This window comes from Triticum aestivum, chromosome 1A, assembly GCF_018294505.1.
Source record: "Triticum aestivum cultivar Chinese Spring chromosome 1A, IWGSC CS RefSeq v2.1, whole genome shotgun sequence".
Classification (NCBI taxonomy): domain Eukaryota; kingdom Viridiplantae; phylum Streptophyta; class Magnoliopsida; order Poales; family Poaceae; genus Triticum; species Triticum aestivum.
In genome coordinates this window covers 313,829,496-313,843,391 of record NC_057794.1, presented here as the reverse complement: position 1 = coordinate 313,843,391, position 13,896 = coordinate 313,829,496, and the positions used below count along the sequence as shown (strand labels likewise).

At 40.5% G+C, this 13,896-nt stretch overlaps 1 protein-coding gene across 1 annotated transcript; it reads left to right on the top strand.

Moving 5' to 3' along the window:
* The first annotated feature begins 9,932 nt into the window (after positions 1–9,932).
* Positions 9,933–11,425, top strand: LOC123048136 (remorin). Its single transcript, XM_044471298.1, has 5 exons — positions 9,933–10,244; positions 10,337–10,381; positions 10,480–10,567; positions 10,764–10,845; positions 10,954–11,425. The coding sequence occupies exons 1-5, from the start codon at positions 10,124–10,126 to the stop codon at positions 11,149–11,151; spliced, it is 534 nt and encodes a 177-aa protein (XP_044327233.1). The 5' UTR covers positions 9,933–10,123; the 3' UTR covers positions 11,152–11,425.
* Positions 11,426–13,896: the final 2,471 nt, after the last annotated feature.

Genomic DNA, 13,896 nt, shown 5'->3' with positions numbered 1-13,896 from the left:
CGTTTGCATTTCATACAATAAAGCGACAAGCATAAGGCTCCTGCCAGTTGCCGACAACTTTTACAAAACATGATCATCCCATACAATAATGTATATCACATCATGTCTTTGATGACCCACAATCATAGGGGATCTATCTGGTCCTTTCGATAAGTAAGAGTGTCGAACCCAACGAGGAGTAGAAGAAAATGACAAGTGGTTTTCAGCAAGGTATTCTCTACAAGCACCGAAATTATCGGTAACAGATAGTTTTGTGATAAGATAAATTGTACTGGGTAACAAGTAAATAAAGTAACTAAGGTGCAGCAAGGTGGCCCAATCCTTTTTGTAGCAAAGGACAAGCCTGGGCAAACTCTTATATAAAGCAAAGCGCTCCCGAGGACACATGGGAATTGTTGTCAAGCTAGTTTTCATCATGCTCACATGATTCGCGTTCGTTACTTTGATAATTTGATATATGGGTGGACCGGTGCTTGGGTGCTGCCCTTCCTTGGACAAGCCTCCCACGTATGATTAACCCCTCTCGCAAGCATCCGCAACTATGAAAGAAGTATTAAGGCAAACCTAACCATAGCATGAAACATATGGATCCAAATCAGCCCCTTACGAAGCAACGCATAAACTAGGGTTTAAGCTTCTGTCACTCTAGCAACCCATCATCTACTTATTACTTCCCAATGCCTTCCCCTAGGCCCAAATAATGGTGAAGTTTCATGTAGTCTACATTCACATAACACCAGTAGAGGAGAGACAACATACATCTCATCAAAATATCAAACGAATACCAAATTCACATGATTACTTATAACAAGACTTCTCCCATGTCCTCAGGAACAAACGTAACTACTTACAAAACATATTTATGATCAAGATCAGAGGGGTATTAGTTATCATTAAGGATCTGAAAATATAATCTTCCATCAGATAAACCAACTAGCATCAACTACAAGGAGTAATCAACACTACTAGCAATCCACTGGTACCAATATGAGGTTTTGGGACCAAGATCGAATACAAGAGATGAACTAGGGTTTGAGAAGAGATGGTGCTGGTGAAGATGTTGATGGAGATTGACCGCCTCTCAATGAGAGGACCGATGGTGATGACGATGGCGATTATTTCCCCCTCCCGGAGGGATGTTTCCCCGGCAGAACAGCTCTGCCGGAGCCCTGGATTGGTTCTGCCCAGGTTCTGCCTCGAGACGGTGGCGCTTCGTCCCAAAAGCTTCCTTCTGATTTTTCCATGTCAAAACACACCATATAGCCAAAGATGGGTATCGGAGGCCTGCCAGGGGGCCCACAAGGTCGGGGGGCGCGCCCTCCACCCTTGTGGCTAGATGGTGGACCCTCTCTCATACTTTCTTTGCCCAATATTTTTTAGATATTCCAAAAACATGCTCCATGAAGTTTTAGGACTTTTGGAGTTGTGCAGAATAGGTCTCTAATATTTGCTCCTTTTCCAGTCCAGAATTCCAGTTGTCGGCATTCTCCCTCTTCATGTAAACCTTATAAAATAAGAGAGAATAGGCATAAGTATTGTGATATAATGTGTAATAACAGCCCATAATGCAATAAATATCAATATAAAAGCATGATGCAAAATGGACGTATCAACTCCCCAAGCTTAGACCTCGCTTGTCCTCAAGCGAAAGCCGATATTGATAAATATGTCCACATGTTTAGAAATAGAGGAGTCGATAAAACAAAATACAGACATGAGGGCATCATGATTATATTTAGAACAACAACATATAACGCCATGTAATTTCTTATGCTAAAGTAACAATTCGTTCACAAGGTAGAGTACGAATCAGAAACTTCATTCAAAACTAACAAACTATGATCTCAATCATTGAAGCAATTGTAATTTATCATAACATCAGAAAGAGTCAATTAAAGAGCTTTTCAGCAAGTCCACGTACTCAACTATCATTTAATCTTTCACAATTGCTAACAATCACGTGATACTTATGGGTTCAAAGTTTCAATCGGACACAGAGAAAGATAGGGGCTTATAGTTTCTCCTCCCAACCTTTTACCTCAAGGGTAATGTCAACAATAATACTTTATGAAAACCTACATCCGAGTAGATATATATATCTGGATCTCTCCAACATACAGTGCTTGCCAAAGGAAAAAGTGTAAAAAGAAGAGGTGATGATCACCATGACTCTTGTATAAGGATAGGAGATAAAAGTAAAAGATAGGCCCTTCGCAGAGGGAAGTAGAGGTTGTCATGCGCTTTTACGGTTGGATGTATAAAATCTTAGTGCAAAAGAATGTCACTCTATATTGCCACTTATGATAAGGACCTTTATTATGTAGTCAGTCGCTTTTATTTCTTCCATATCACAAGTTTGTATAAAGCTTATTTTCTTCACACTAATAGATCATACATATGTAGAGAGCAATTTTTATTGCTTGCACCGATGACAACTTACTTGAAGGACCTTACTCAATCCATAGGTAGGTATCGTGAACTCTCATGGTAAAACTGGGTTTAGGGATGTTTGGAAGCACAAGTAGTATCTCTACTTGGTGCAAAGAATTTGGCTACCATGAGAGGGAAAGGCAAGCTCAACATGTTGTATGATCCATGACAATATAACTTCTATTTGGATATAAGAAAACATAACCTATTATGTTGTCTTCCTTGGCCAACATCAACTTTTTAGCATGTCATATTTTAATGAGTGCTCACAATTACAAAGGATGTCCAAGATAGTATATTTATATGTGAAGCCTCTCTTTCTTGATTACTTCCTATTAATTGCAACAATGACCAAAACTATGTTTGTCAACTCTCAATAACTTTTATTCATCATACTCTTTATATGTGAAGTCATTACTCTCCATAAGATCACTATATGATCTTTTTTTCTTTTTTTAACTCCCTCAAGATCATAGCAAGAAAGCAAAGCCCTTATCTCAAAACTACTTTTTATTATATATCTCAAGGACTCGAATATATAGATAGGGATCGAAGCAAAACTCAAAGATAGATCATACTAAAACTTTATTCTACTAGATCAAGATATAACCAAAATGATTGAACTAAGGAAAACGATAAAGATAGAGGTGTGCTGGTCATACGATACTGGGGAACTCCCCCAAGCTTGGCAGTTGCCAAGGGGAGTGCCCATACCCGTGTTTTTAGATCTCTTTCTTTAGAGGTGGTGATGAAGGAGTTGTTTCATTCTTCTTCTCTAGCTTGCGTCTGAGGCTAAAATCTTCCTCCCTCAAACCCTCATTCTCGAGCTTGAGTTTCATTATCATAATGCCGCCTTGCTGTCCTGCGAAAAATGAGGTGAGATAGATTGGACCTTAGGGAGGCTTGACTTCTTGAACTCCACATGCATATCACCAGGTTGAGGTAGTGGACCGTCCTCTTCATCGGAGCTTTTCTCCTCCTTCCCCTTTGTATCATAGTCTTCTTCTTCCTCCATGGTCCAACCATAGTGTTCCAGATCCCCATATACCTTTGGGTTTGTGATATAATCAGCCAAGTAGCTCTCTCCCTCCAAATCTTGGGACGACATCTTAATCCAAATCTACTGCAGAAACAACTCAAAACGAAAACATGGGATTTTGCCGTGGTACGGTGGTCAAAACCTTCGGGAGATTATATAATGAATTTTTACCGACCATAAGAAGTATCATGCAATAAAACGGAGTCCTGAAGGCACATGAGGTGTCCACAAGGACGGGGGCGCGCCCTCCACCCTTGTTGTGGCCTCGTGTCTCTTTCAGACTACTTTTAATTTTCCTTTTTTAAATATTCCAAAACGGAGAAAAATTATCATTGGAAACGTTTTGGAGTCGGTTTACTTACCGTACCACATACCTATTCCTTTTCGGAGTCTAAAACATTCTGGAAAGTATCCCTTATGTACTCCTTCGGTGTTACAGTATTAATTATATTGGTCTCAACATTTATGGGAGTACCTGAGATATAAAGTTTGATTCTTTGACCGTTTACCACCTTCGGATTTGTGCCTTCGGCGTTGTTGATCTTTATGGCACCAGAACGATAAACCTCCTCGATCATGCAGGGGCCTTCCCATTTAGAGAGAAGCTTTCCTGTAAAAAATCTTAAACGAGAGTTGTATAGCAAAACATGATCGCCTACATTAAACTCGCGCTTTTGTATCATTTTTTCATGCCATCTTTCAACTTTTTCTTTAAACAACTTGGCATTCTCATAGGCTTAGATTCTCCATTCATCAAGTGAGCTAATGTCAAATAACCTCTTCTCACCGGCAAGTTTGAAATCATAATTGAGCTCTTTAATAGCCCAATGTGCCTTTTGTTCTAATTCAAGAGGTCAGTGACATGCTTTTCGATAAACCATTTTATACGAAGACATGCCCATAGGATTCTTATAAGCAGTTCTATAAGCCCACAATGCATCGTCAAGTTTCTTAGACCAATTCTTTCTAGATCTATTAACAGTCTTTTGCAAAATTAATTTAAGCACTCTATTACTCAATTCTACTTGACCACTAGAGTGAGGATGATAAGGAGATGCAATTCTATGGTTAACATTATATTTAGCAAGCATTTTATGGAAAGCACCATGAATAAAATGTGAACCACCATCAGTCATTAAATATCTAGGGACCCCGAACCTAAAAAAAATAACTTCTTTAAGCATATTAATAGAAGTGCTATGATCAGCACTACTAGTTGGAATAGCTTCTACCCATTTAGTAACGTAATCAACAACAACTAAGATATGTGTATACGCATTAGAGGAAGGAAAATGCCCCATATAATCAAAGCCCCAAACATCAAATGGTTCAATAACAAGTGAATAGTTCATAGGCACTTCCTGACATCTACTAACATTACCAATTCTGTGGCATTCATCACAAGATAAGACAAACTTACGGGCATCCCTAAAGAGAGTGGGCCAGTAGAAACCGGATTGCAATACCTTATGTGCAGTTCTATCTCCAGTGTGGTGTCCTCCATAAGACTCGGAGTGACACTTGCGTAGAATATGTTCATGTTCATGCTCAGGTACACAACGTCTAATAACACCATCTACTCCTTCTTTATAAAGGTGTGGGTCATCCCAGAAGTAATGTATTAAATCATAGAAAAAATCTTTTGCTGGTATGTGAAACTAGGTGGTATAAATCAGCATACCATGGAGTATTACGAGAAGCATTTATGACATTTAATTGTTCATCAGGAAAGCTATCATCAATAGGTAGTGGGTCATCAAGAACATTTTCTAACCTAGACAAGTTGTCTGCAACGGGGTTCTCAGCTCCCTTTCTATCAATAATATGCAAATCAAATTCTTGTAGCAAGAGAACCCATCTAATAAGTCTAGGTTTAGCATCTTTCTTTTCCATAAGATATTTAGTAGCAGCATGATCAGTGTGAGCAGTTACTTTGGAGTCAACAATATAAGGTCTGAACTTATCACTTGCAAATACAACTGCTAAAAATTCTTTTTCAGTGGTAGCATAATTTCTCTGGGCACTGAAAATTCTATTTCAGTGGTAGCATACTGGATAACATTTAATTTCTTATCAACTCTTCGTCCTAGAACAGCACTAACAACATAATCACTAGCATCACACATAATTTCAAAGGGTAAATTCCAATCAGGTGGCTGAACAATAGGAGCAGAAACCAAGGGTTTATTAAGTATTTCAAATGCTTCTACACAATCATCATCAAAAACAAAAGGAATATCTTTTTGCAAGAGATTAGTGAGAGGCCTAGAAATTTTACAGAAGTCTTTAATAAACCTCCTATAGAAACCAACATGACCAAGGAAACTTCTTATACCTTTGATATCTTTAGGACACGGCATCTTTTCAATAGCATCTACTTTAGCTTTATCAACTTCAATACCACTTTCAGAAACTTTATGCCCCAAGACAATACCTTCATTAACCATAAAGTGGCACTTCTCCCAACTCAAGACAAGATTAGTTTCTTCACATCTCTACAAAAACTCGGTCCAAGTTGCTTAAGAAAACATCAAAAGAAGTTCCATAAACAGAGAAATCATCCATGAAAATCTCAACAATATTTTCACAAAAGTCGGAGAATATAGCGGTCGTACATCTTTGAAAGGTAGAAGGTGCATTGCATAGACCAAAAGGCATACATCTATAAGCAAAGGTACCGAAAGGGCAAGTAAAAGTAGTTTTCTCTTAATCCTCCTTCAACACATGTATTTGAGAGAAACCAAAATAACCATCTAGAAAGCAAAAATGAGTATGTTTGGATAGTCCTTCTAGCATTTGATCAGTAAAAGATAGAGGGTAATGATCTTTTCTAGTAGCTTTATTTAATTTGTGAAAATCAATTACCATTCTATAACCTGTAACAATTCTTTGAGGAATCAATTCGTTCTTATCATTAGGAACAACAGTATTACCTCCCTTTTGAAGGACATAATGAACATGACTTACCCATTGACTATCAGCAATAGGATAAATTATACCTGCCTCCAGAAGTTTTAGTATTTCATTTCTTACCACTTCTTTCATCTTCGGATGTAACCGTCGTTGATGATCAACACCTGGTTTAGCATCTTTCTCCAGTTTAATTTTATGCTGACATAGAGTCTGACTAATGCCCTTAAGATCATCGAGAGTATATCCAATAGCGGCACGGTGCTTCTTCAGAGTTTTCAATAATTTCTTTTCTTCATGCTCTGGAAGGTCGGCATTAATAATAAGAGGATATATTTTCTTTTCATCAAGATAAGCATATTTCAGAGTATCAGGTAATTGTTTAAGTTCAAACACGGGATAGCCCTTAGGTGGAAGAGGATCCCCAAGGATTTCAACAAGCAAATTGTGTTACAAAATAGGTCCCTGATTAAAGAATACTTCATCTATTTCCCTTCTTTCATTCATAAACATATCATTTTCATGGTCTAGTAAATATTGTTCTAAAGGATCATTAGGAGGCACGACAATAGAAGCAAGACCAATAATTTCATCCTTACTAGGACAATTCTTTATCATGAGGTTGTCTACGAAATTTATAGAAATTAAAATCATGAGACATATCCCCTAAACCAACAGTAACAATATCTTTCTCGCAGTCTATCTTAGCATTAACTGTATTCAAGAAGGGTCTACCAAATATAATGGGAGAAAAATTATCTTGTGGGGAAGTAAGAAAAAGAAAATCAGTAGGATATTTTATCTTCCCACACAAGACTTCAACATCTCTAACAATCTCAATTGATGATATAGTATCTCTATTAGCAAACTTAATAGTAACATCAATATCTTCTATCTCAGCAGGTGCAATATCATTCATAATTTCTTTATATAAGGTATAAGGAATTGCACTCATACTCGCACCCACATCACATAAGCCATGATAACAATGATCTCCTATTTTAACAAAAACAACAGACATGTCAGCAACAGGTCTATGTTTATCTTTCATATCAGAAATAAATAACATGCCCATCAATATTATCAACCAAGAGATCTTTAAACATAGCAATACTATGTTCAACTTTAATTTGCTTAGAGGGTTTGGGTGTTCTAATATTACTTTTGTTGACCACAGTTGAAGCTTTAGCATGATCCTTTATTCTAAGAGGGAAATGTGGTTTCTCAATATAAGCAGTAGGGACAATAGGATCAACATTATAAATCATAGTTTCTTCTTCAACTTTAATGGGTTCAACTACTTTAACTTCAATGAGAGGATGATATTTGAATCACTTCTCCTTGGGGAGATCAACATGAGTAGCAAATGATTCACAGAAAAAAGCTACTATCTCAGAGTTAAGTCCATATTTAGTGCTAAAATCACGAAAAGCATCGGTATCCATAAAAGATTTAACACAATCAAACTTAAGGTTTATATCTGACTCTTTATCTTCGTCGATTTCCCAATCTTAAGTGTTGCGTTTAATTCTTTCCAATAAATTCCATTTGACTTCAATATCCTTCTTTATATAGGAACCAATACAAGAAGTATCGAGCATGCATCGATCATTATGAGAAAGCCGAGTATAAAAATTTTGAATAATAATTTCTCTTGAGAGCTCATGATTGGGGCATGAATATAACATTGACTTAAGCCTCCCCCAAGCTTGAACGATACTTTCTCCTTCACGAGGCCAAAAATTATATATATAATTCCGATCACGATGAACCAGATGCATAGGATAAAACTTCTGATGAAATTCTAATTTCAATCGGTTGTAGTTCCATGATCCAATATCATCCAATAGCCTATACCATGTCAATGCCTTTCCCTTCAAAGATAAAGGGAATACCTTCTTCTTGACAACATCATCGGGGATATCTGCAAACTTAAATAATCCACAAACTTCATCCACATATATTAGGTGCATATCGGGATGTAATGTTTCATCTCCTGCATAAGAATTAGCTAGCAGTTTCTCTTTCATACCAGAAGGAATTACATAATAAATATTTTCAGTAGGTGCAGTAGGTTGAGGCGTGAGTTTCAGTTGGCACCTACTCCAGATCCAAATGCTCTCTTCGCGAAGGAACTTTGTGACTTGCTCACTAGCGTGGAGGTTGCTTGACCTGGTTTGGTCAGCTTGATTGCTTGCCCCCTGGCGGGGACACCAATAAGGGACAAACAGAAGGTAGGCAAAGGTAAGAGTGGCGTCATACGCAAGGCGTCTCTGGTTGCTTAATGGATGATCTTCGGTCTCTCGGTCTGTCCTTTTGGATTAGGAGGTGCACGATGTCTTGTGTCGAGGTGTTCTTGTCAGGATTCACTTGGCGTAGTAGCAGTGTCGGCGTTTGTGGATATTGTGCGTTCGAAGAGTTTCACAAGGGCCGACTATGCGGTTGTCAGGTTTGTTGCCATATGAGTGGTTAATACGTCGTCCGTTTTGTGTAGGTTTTTCTTAAATTAACTGGGCAATTCCCTTCTCGGTTTAAAAAAAATCTATATTTCAAAGACAAAGTTGGGTCAGCGACCATATGTCCACCAGTGCATACGTTAGCATCGCAGCAGCTCACCTATAACTGCAGAAAAAATCAAATCCCGCCGGGGCAAACTGAACTGCACGAGATCTTTACAGAAGTAGAAAAATCCAGCTAGCTTCGACACATGATATTTCGTTAAGATTAGTCCACTTAATGAGTAATGACAATGATGAAGGCATGATTATCTTTGTCGATGGATGATGAGCAGGGCAGCGAGAAGACTACACATCTCATCTTTCTGCCAAATCATTGCAGCTCCGTTCTGCCAGAGATGTACGTGGAGCCCTTTGCACAGCGTCCACGGAACACATCCGGGAGATCTTTAAACTAATCGTCAGTAGTTTAATGGCGATAGATATATACTAATAGATATATATATATATAGATTCATCGTCCATAAAGAAGAAGAAGGGGACAGATTAGGCCGACGCACGAAGGAATCCGCCCTGATCCCCAGCGGTGCAAACGTGCGCACGTCTCTCGCCGGATAAACATATCTAGCTAGCTATGCACCTCACCTCCCATCCGGGCAGCTAGGTTCCCTCCAAGTCGCTGTCCGTCCCCGTCGTCGTGCCCGCGATATCGCCGTCGCCGGCCAGAAAGAAACCATTTCGTGATCTCGAAGTTAAACTCCGCGACACGCCTCGTCCATTTCGCTGCCCATCCACGCACGAACACGACGCGCCGGCCGGTGTCATCTATCGGCCGTCGACTGCAAACCACCGCGCCTGTCGCGTGTCCATCTGTACTTGTGTTTGTACGTCTGAATGGATCTTCAGAGTGCCTGCCAGCCACCACGAACGGCTCGGGCCGCCTCCCTGCCAAGCGTACGATATCCGGCCGTTTTGTGACCCGTGGTGGCCGACCTGTGAAAGATCAATCGTGCACGCGGGCAAGTGACGTCTGCTGTGAAAAACACAGCAGCCGGGACATAAAAGAGCGATAGAAGGCGCGCCACCTAATCTGGACCAATCAATCTGTACACTACATCCAGCCAACCTCGCCCGTTAAAGTGGTTGATCGATGTGCATATATACTCTTGCGTTGGCTTTAGTTTGCCAGCCACCACGTCCGACCAGCACAAACAAGACTGTACTCTGGGCTCCTCTGACTCCGTGTCTTGCTAAAATATCTTGATCGACTCGTTGCGAGGTTGATCAGATGGCGGAGGAAGCGAAGCAGGATGTGGCGCCACCCGCGCCGGAGCCGACCGAGGACGTCGCGGACGAGAAGGCGGCGGTTCCGTCGCCGGAGGAATCCAAGGCCCTGGTTGTCGCCGAGAGTACGTTGATTGATGCATGTTGCATGGTTAGCGGCGGGGAACTACATGGTCAGGTCAGTGGTGCTAACCCTTTTCATGTTTCTCTCCTTCAGATGACGCCGAGAAGCCTGCAGCTACAGGGGGCTCACACGAACGAGGTACTGGGTCTTAATCATCCAAGTCGGGAATCAACCATATATTTGAGCAGTTATAATTAATTAAAAAAAACTGATGTGCAACTCTGCCACTTCTTCAGATGCTCTGCTCACGAGGGTTGCGACCGAGAAGAGGATTTCGCTGATCAAGGCATGGGAGGAGAATGAGAAGGCCAAAGCCGAGAACAAGTGAGTCTCCCGTTCTCTCTCAATCTTCACGAGTAACCACCACCAATGATATTCACCGAGATGGCTCCATTTCTATCCGCATTCAGATTTTAACTCCCGTTGCACTCAGAATTCAGATATCAGGTGCTTCATCACCTCGTGTCTCTCATTTAAGCCGTATTTTTTATTTTTTTATTTGCTTTCTCGTGTCACGCAGGGCCGTGAAGTTGCTGGCGGACATCACCTCGTGGGAGAACTCCAAGGCCGCGGAACTGGAAGCCGAGCTCAAGAAGATGCAAGTAAGTTTGAGCTCCCACTTACCATAGGCGACGCCATTTAGTACTACGTAGCACGTAAGCTATTACTGATTGGCACGGAACGTTTTGGGGCCACCTACGTACGTGCAGGAGCAGCTGGAGAAGAAGAAGGCGCGCTGCGTGGAGAAGCTCAAGAACAGCGCCGCGACGGTGCACAAAGAGGCGGAGGAGAAGCGTGCCGCGGCGGAGGCACGGCGCGGCGAGGAGATCGTCGCGGCGGAGGTGACCGCCGCCAAGTACCGCGCCAAGGGTGAGGCGCCGAAGAAGCTGCTCTTCGGCAGAGGATAGATAGCCGCGGCTTGGAGACGGTCCTCTTCGCTTCATCTTCAACTCCTCTCTGTTTGACCGTTGCAATGTCTGCTGGCCATTGCATCACTTGTGTATTTATCTTTGGGTGTGATCTTAGTTTGTATGGTATCATCAATTGCGTCGTGGTGTAATTTGTGATTGTTTTGTGAGATACTTGGGTGTACTGTATAAAGATGGAGTAGTCTTTTCGTGCACACAACACTATAACAGTATCTGATACTTGTTGAAAGCAATTAACCCACATTCAGAATCATTTTTGTGTGTTAAGGGATTCGAAAATAATACTCCCTCCGTCCCAAAATTCTTGTCTTATATTATTCTAGATACAGATGTATCTAATACTTAAACGTGACTTGATACATCTGTATTTAGACAAATCTAAGACAAGAATTTTGAGACGGAGGGAGTAATATTTGTGTTAACAAATTTCTAACTTGATAACATGACATCCTATATAGCTGATTTTCACTAACTCTAATTCTCTCAACATGAAGCTCTCCACATCACCAAATGTGCCACGTCATCATCCACTAACATTATTTTGGTCATCATCCACTAACACTATTTTGTAGCACATGCATACCTAATTTAATTATTGCAACTACAATGGTCTAGCATACACACACGCTTGCTTCGGAAAATAATATGTTTTGATTTAGGTCATTCGGTTTATACATAAATCATCCAAATTAACTTTTAAATTTACGCATAAACTCGCGGGGAAATCACCTAGTTGACCAAATGCTACCGTTTGTGGCGTTGTGGCGGCCCTCTTGTAAATCACAACTCTTCTTCTATTTTAACTAGCTTAATGCCCGTGCGTTGTCATGGGATAATAATAAAAAATATAGACATACAAATGTTGCATTCATCATTAATGCACATAAAAATAATCACTTCAGTTAAGAAATTCTTAACTTAATCACATAACATTGACCAAATGTGACTGTTGTGGTAGTCCTCTTGTAACCCATAACTCTATTTCTACCTTAATGTATAGACGCACAGATCTTCTGCGTGTCCAGAGAAAAAGACACTGACCAATAGCTGATAAGGTAACAATGCGAATTTGAAGACATTTATAAGTATGTTTGATACGTCTCAAACATATTTATACTTTTTGATTGTTTTATGTCATGTTTATATCATTTTTGCATAATTTACATTATTTTTTAGGACCATCCTATTAATTCAGTGTTCATTGTCAGTTGTTGTTTTCTGCATGTTTTTTATTTTTAAAAAATCAATTTTACCATGGTAAAAAAACAAGTTTTAAGTCCAGAAGCTTTCGGGGAGCACCGATATAGGCCAGGGGGCATCCACAGGCCCCACGCGCCAAGGTGGCACGTGATGGGGACATGTGGTCCCTTGGACCTCCGATCAACCGACTCTCGGTCTCTGTGCCTTTATATACTTCTGAAACACTTCAGGAATTCATCGCCCTATTTTTTCCATCGTTGCACATCTCTGTTTCATCAAGATCCAATCTGAAGGCCTTTTTCGATATTCTACCGGAGGGGGAATTCTTCATGGTGGCCATCACCGTCAACTTGAAGCCCATATTGATCATCCCTGGGTAGTTTTCTTTGTCATATGGGTATGTAGCAGTGATACGTCTCCATCGTATCTACTTTTCCAAACTCTTTTGCCCTTATTTTGGAGTCTAACTTGCATGATTTGAATGGAACTAATCCGGACTGACGTTGTTTTCAGCAGAATTGCCATAGTGTTATTTTTATGCACAAATAAAAGTTCTCGGATTGACCTGAAAATTTATGGAGAATATTTTTGGAATATATAAAAAATATTGTCGAAAGAATCAACCAGAGGGGGGGGGCACCCAGAGGCTACAAGCCCTTGGGGCGCGCCCTGCAGGCTTGTGGGCCCCCTGAAGCTCCTCCGACCCTAATTCCAACTCTATAAGTACCTATTCACGGAGAAAAAAAATCAAAGAGAATGATTCATTGCGCTTTACGATACGGAGCCACCGCCGCCTCCTGTTCTTCATTAGGGAGGGCTAATCTGGAGTCCGTTCGGGGCTCCGGAGAGGGGGATTCGTCGCCATCATCATCACTAACCTTTCTCCATCACCAATTTCATGATGCTCACCGCCGTGCGTGAGTAATTCCATCATAGGCTTTTTGGACGGCGATGGGTTGGATGAGATTTATCATGTAATCGAGTTAGTTTGGTTAGGGTTTGATCCCTAGTATCCTTTATGTTCTGAGATTGATGTTGCTATGACTTTGCTGTGCTTAATGCTTGTCACTAGGGCCCGAGTACCATGATTTAAGATCTGAACCTATTATGTTTTCATGAATATATTTGTGTTCTTGATCCTATCATGCAAGTTGTAGACACCTATTACAACTTATGATCCGCATACCCCAAGGTGGCAATAATTGGGATTCTTTCTAGTGATTACCTTAGTTTGAGGAGTTCATGTATTCACTAAGTGCTAATGCTTTGGTCAGGGTTCTCTATTAAAAGGAGGCCTTAATATCCCTTAGTTTCCATTTAGACCCTGCCGCCACGAGAGGGTAGGACAAAAGATGTCATGCAAGTTCTTTTCCATAAGCACATATGACTATATACGAAATACATGCCTACATTATATTGATGAATTGGAGCTAGTTTTGTGTCACCCTAGGTTATAACTGTTGCATGATGAATGCCATCCAATATAATTATCCATCATTGATCCATTACCTACGAACTTTTCAC

Excerpts from the sequence above, each read along its gene's own strand:
- LOC123048136 (XM_044471298.1), top strand. The coding sequence starts at position 10,124 with ATGGCGGAGGAAGCGAAGCAGGATGTGGCGCCACCCGCGCCGGAGCCG. Across the intron at positions 10,245-10,336 it reads GGCCCTGGTTGTCGCCGAGA|ATGACGCCGAGAAGCCTGCA; the intron begins GTACGTTGATTG and ends TCTCTCCTTCAG. Across the intron at positions 10,846-10,953 it reads CCGAGCTCAAGAAGATGCAA|GAGCAGCTGGAGAAGAAGAA; the intron begins GTAAGTTTGAGC and ends ACGTACGTGCAG.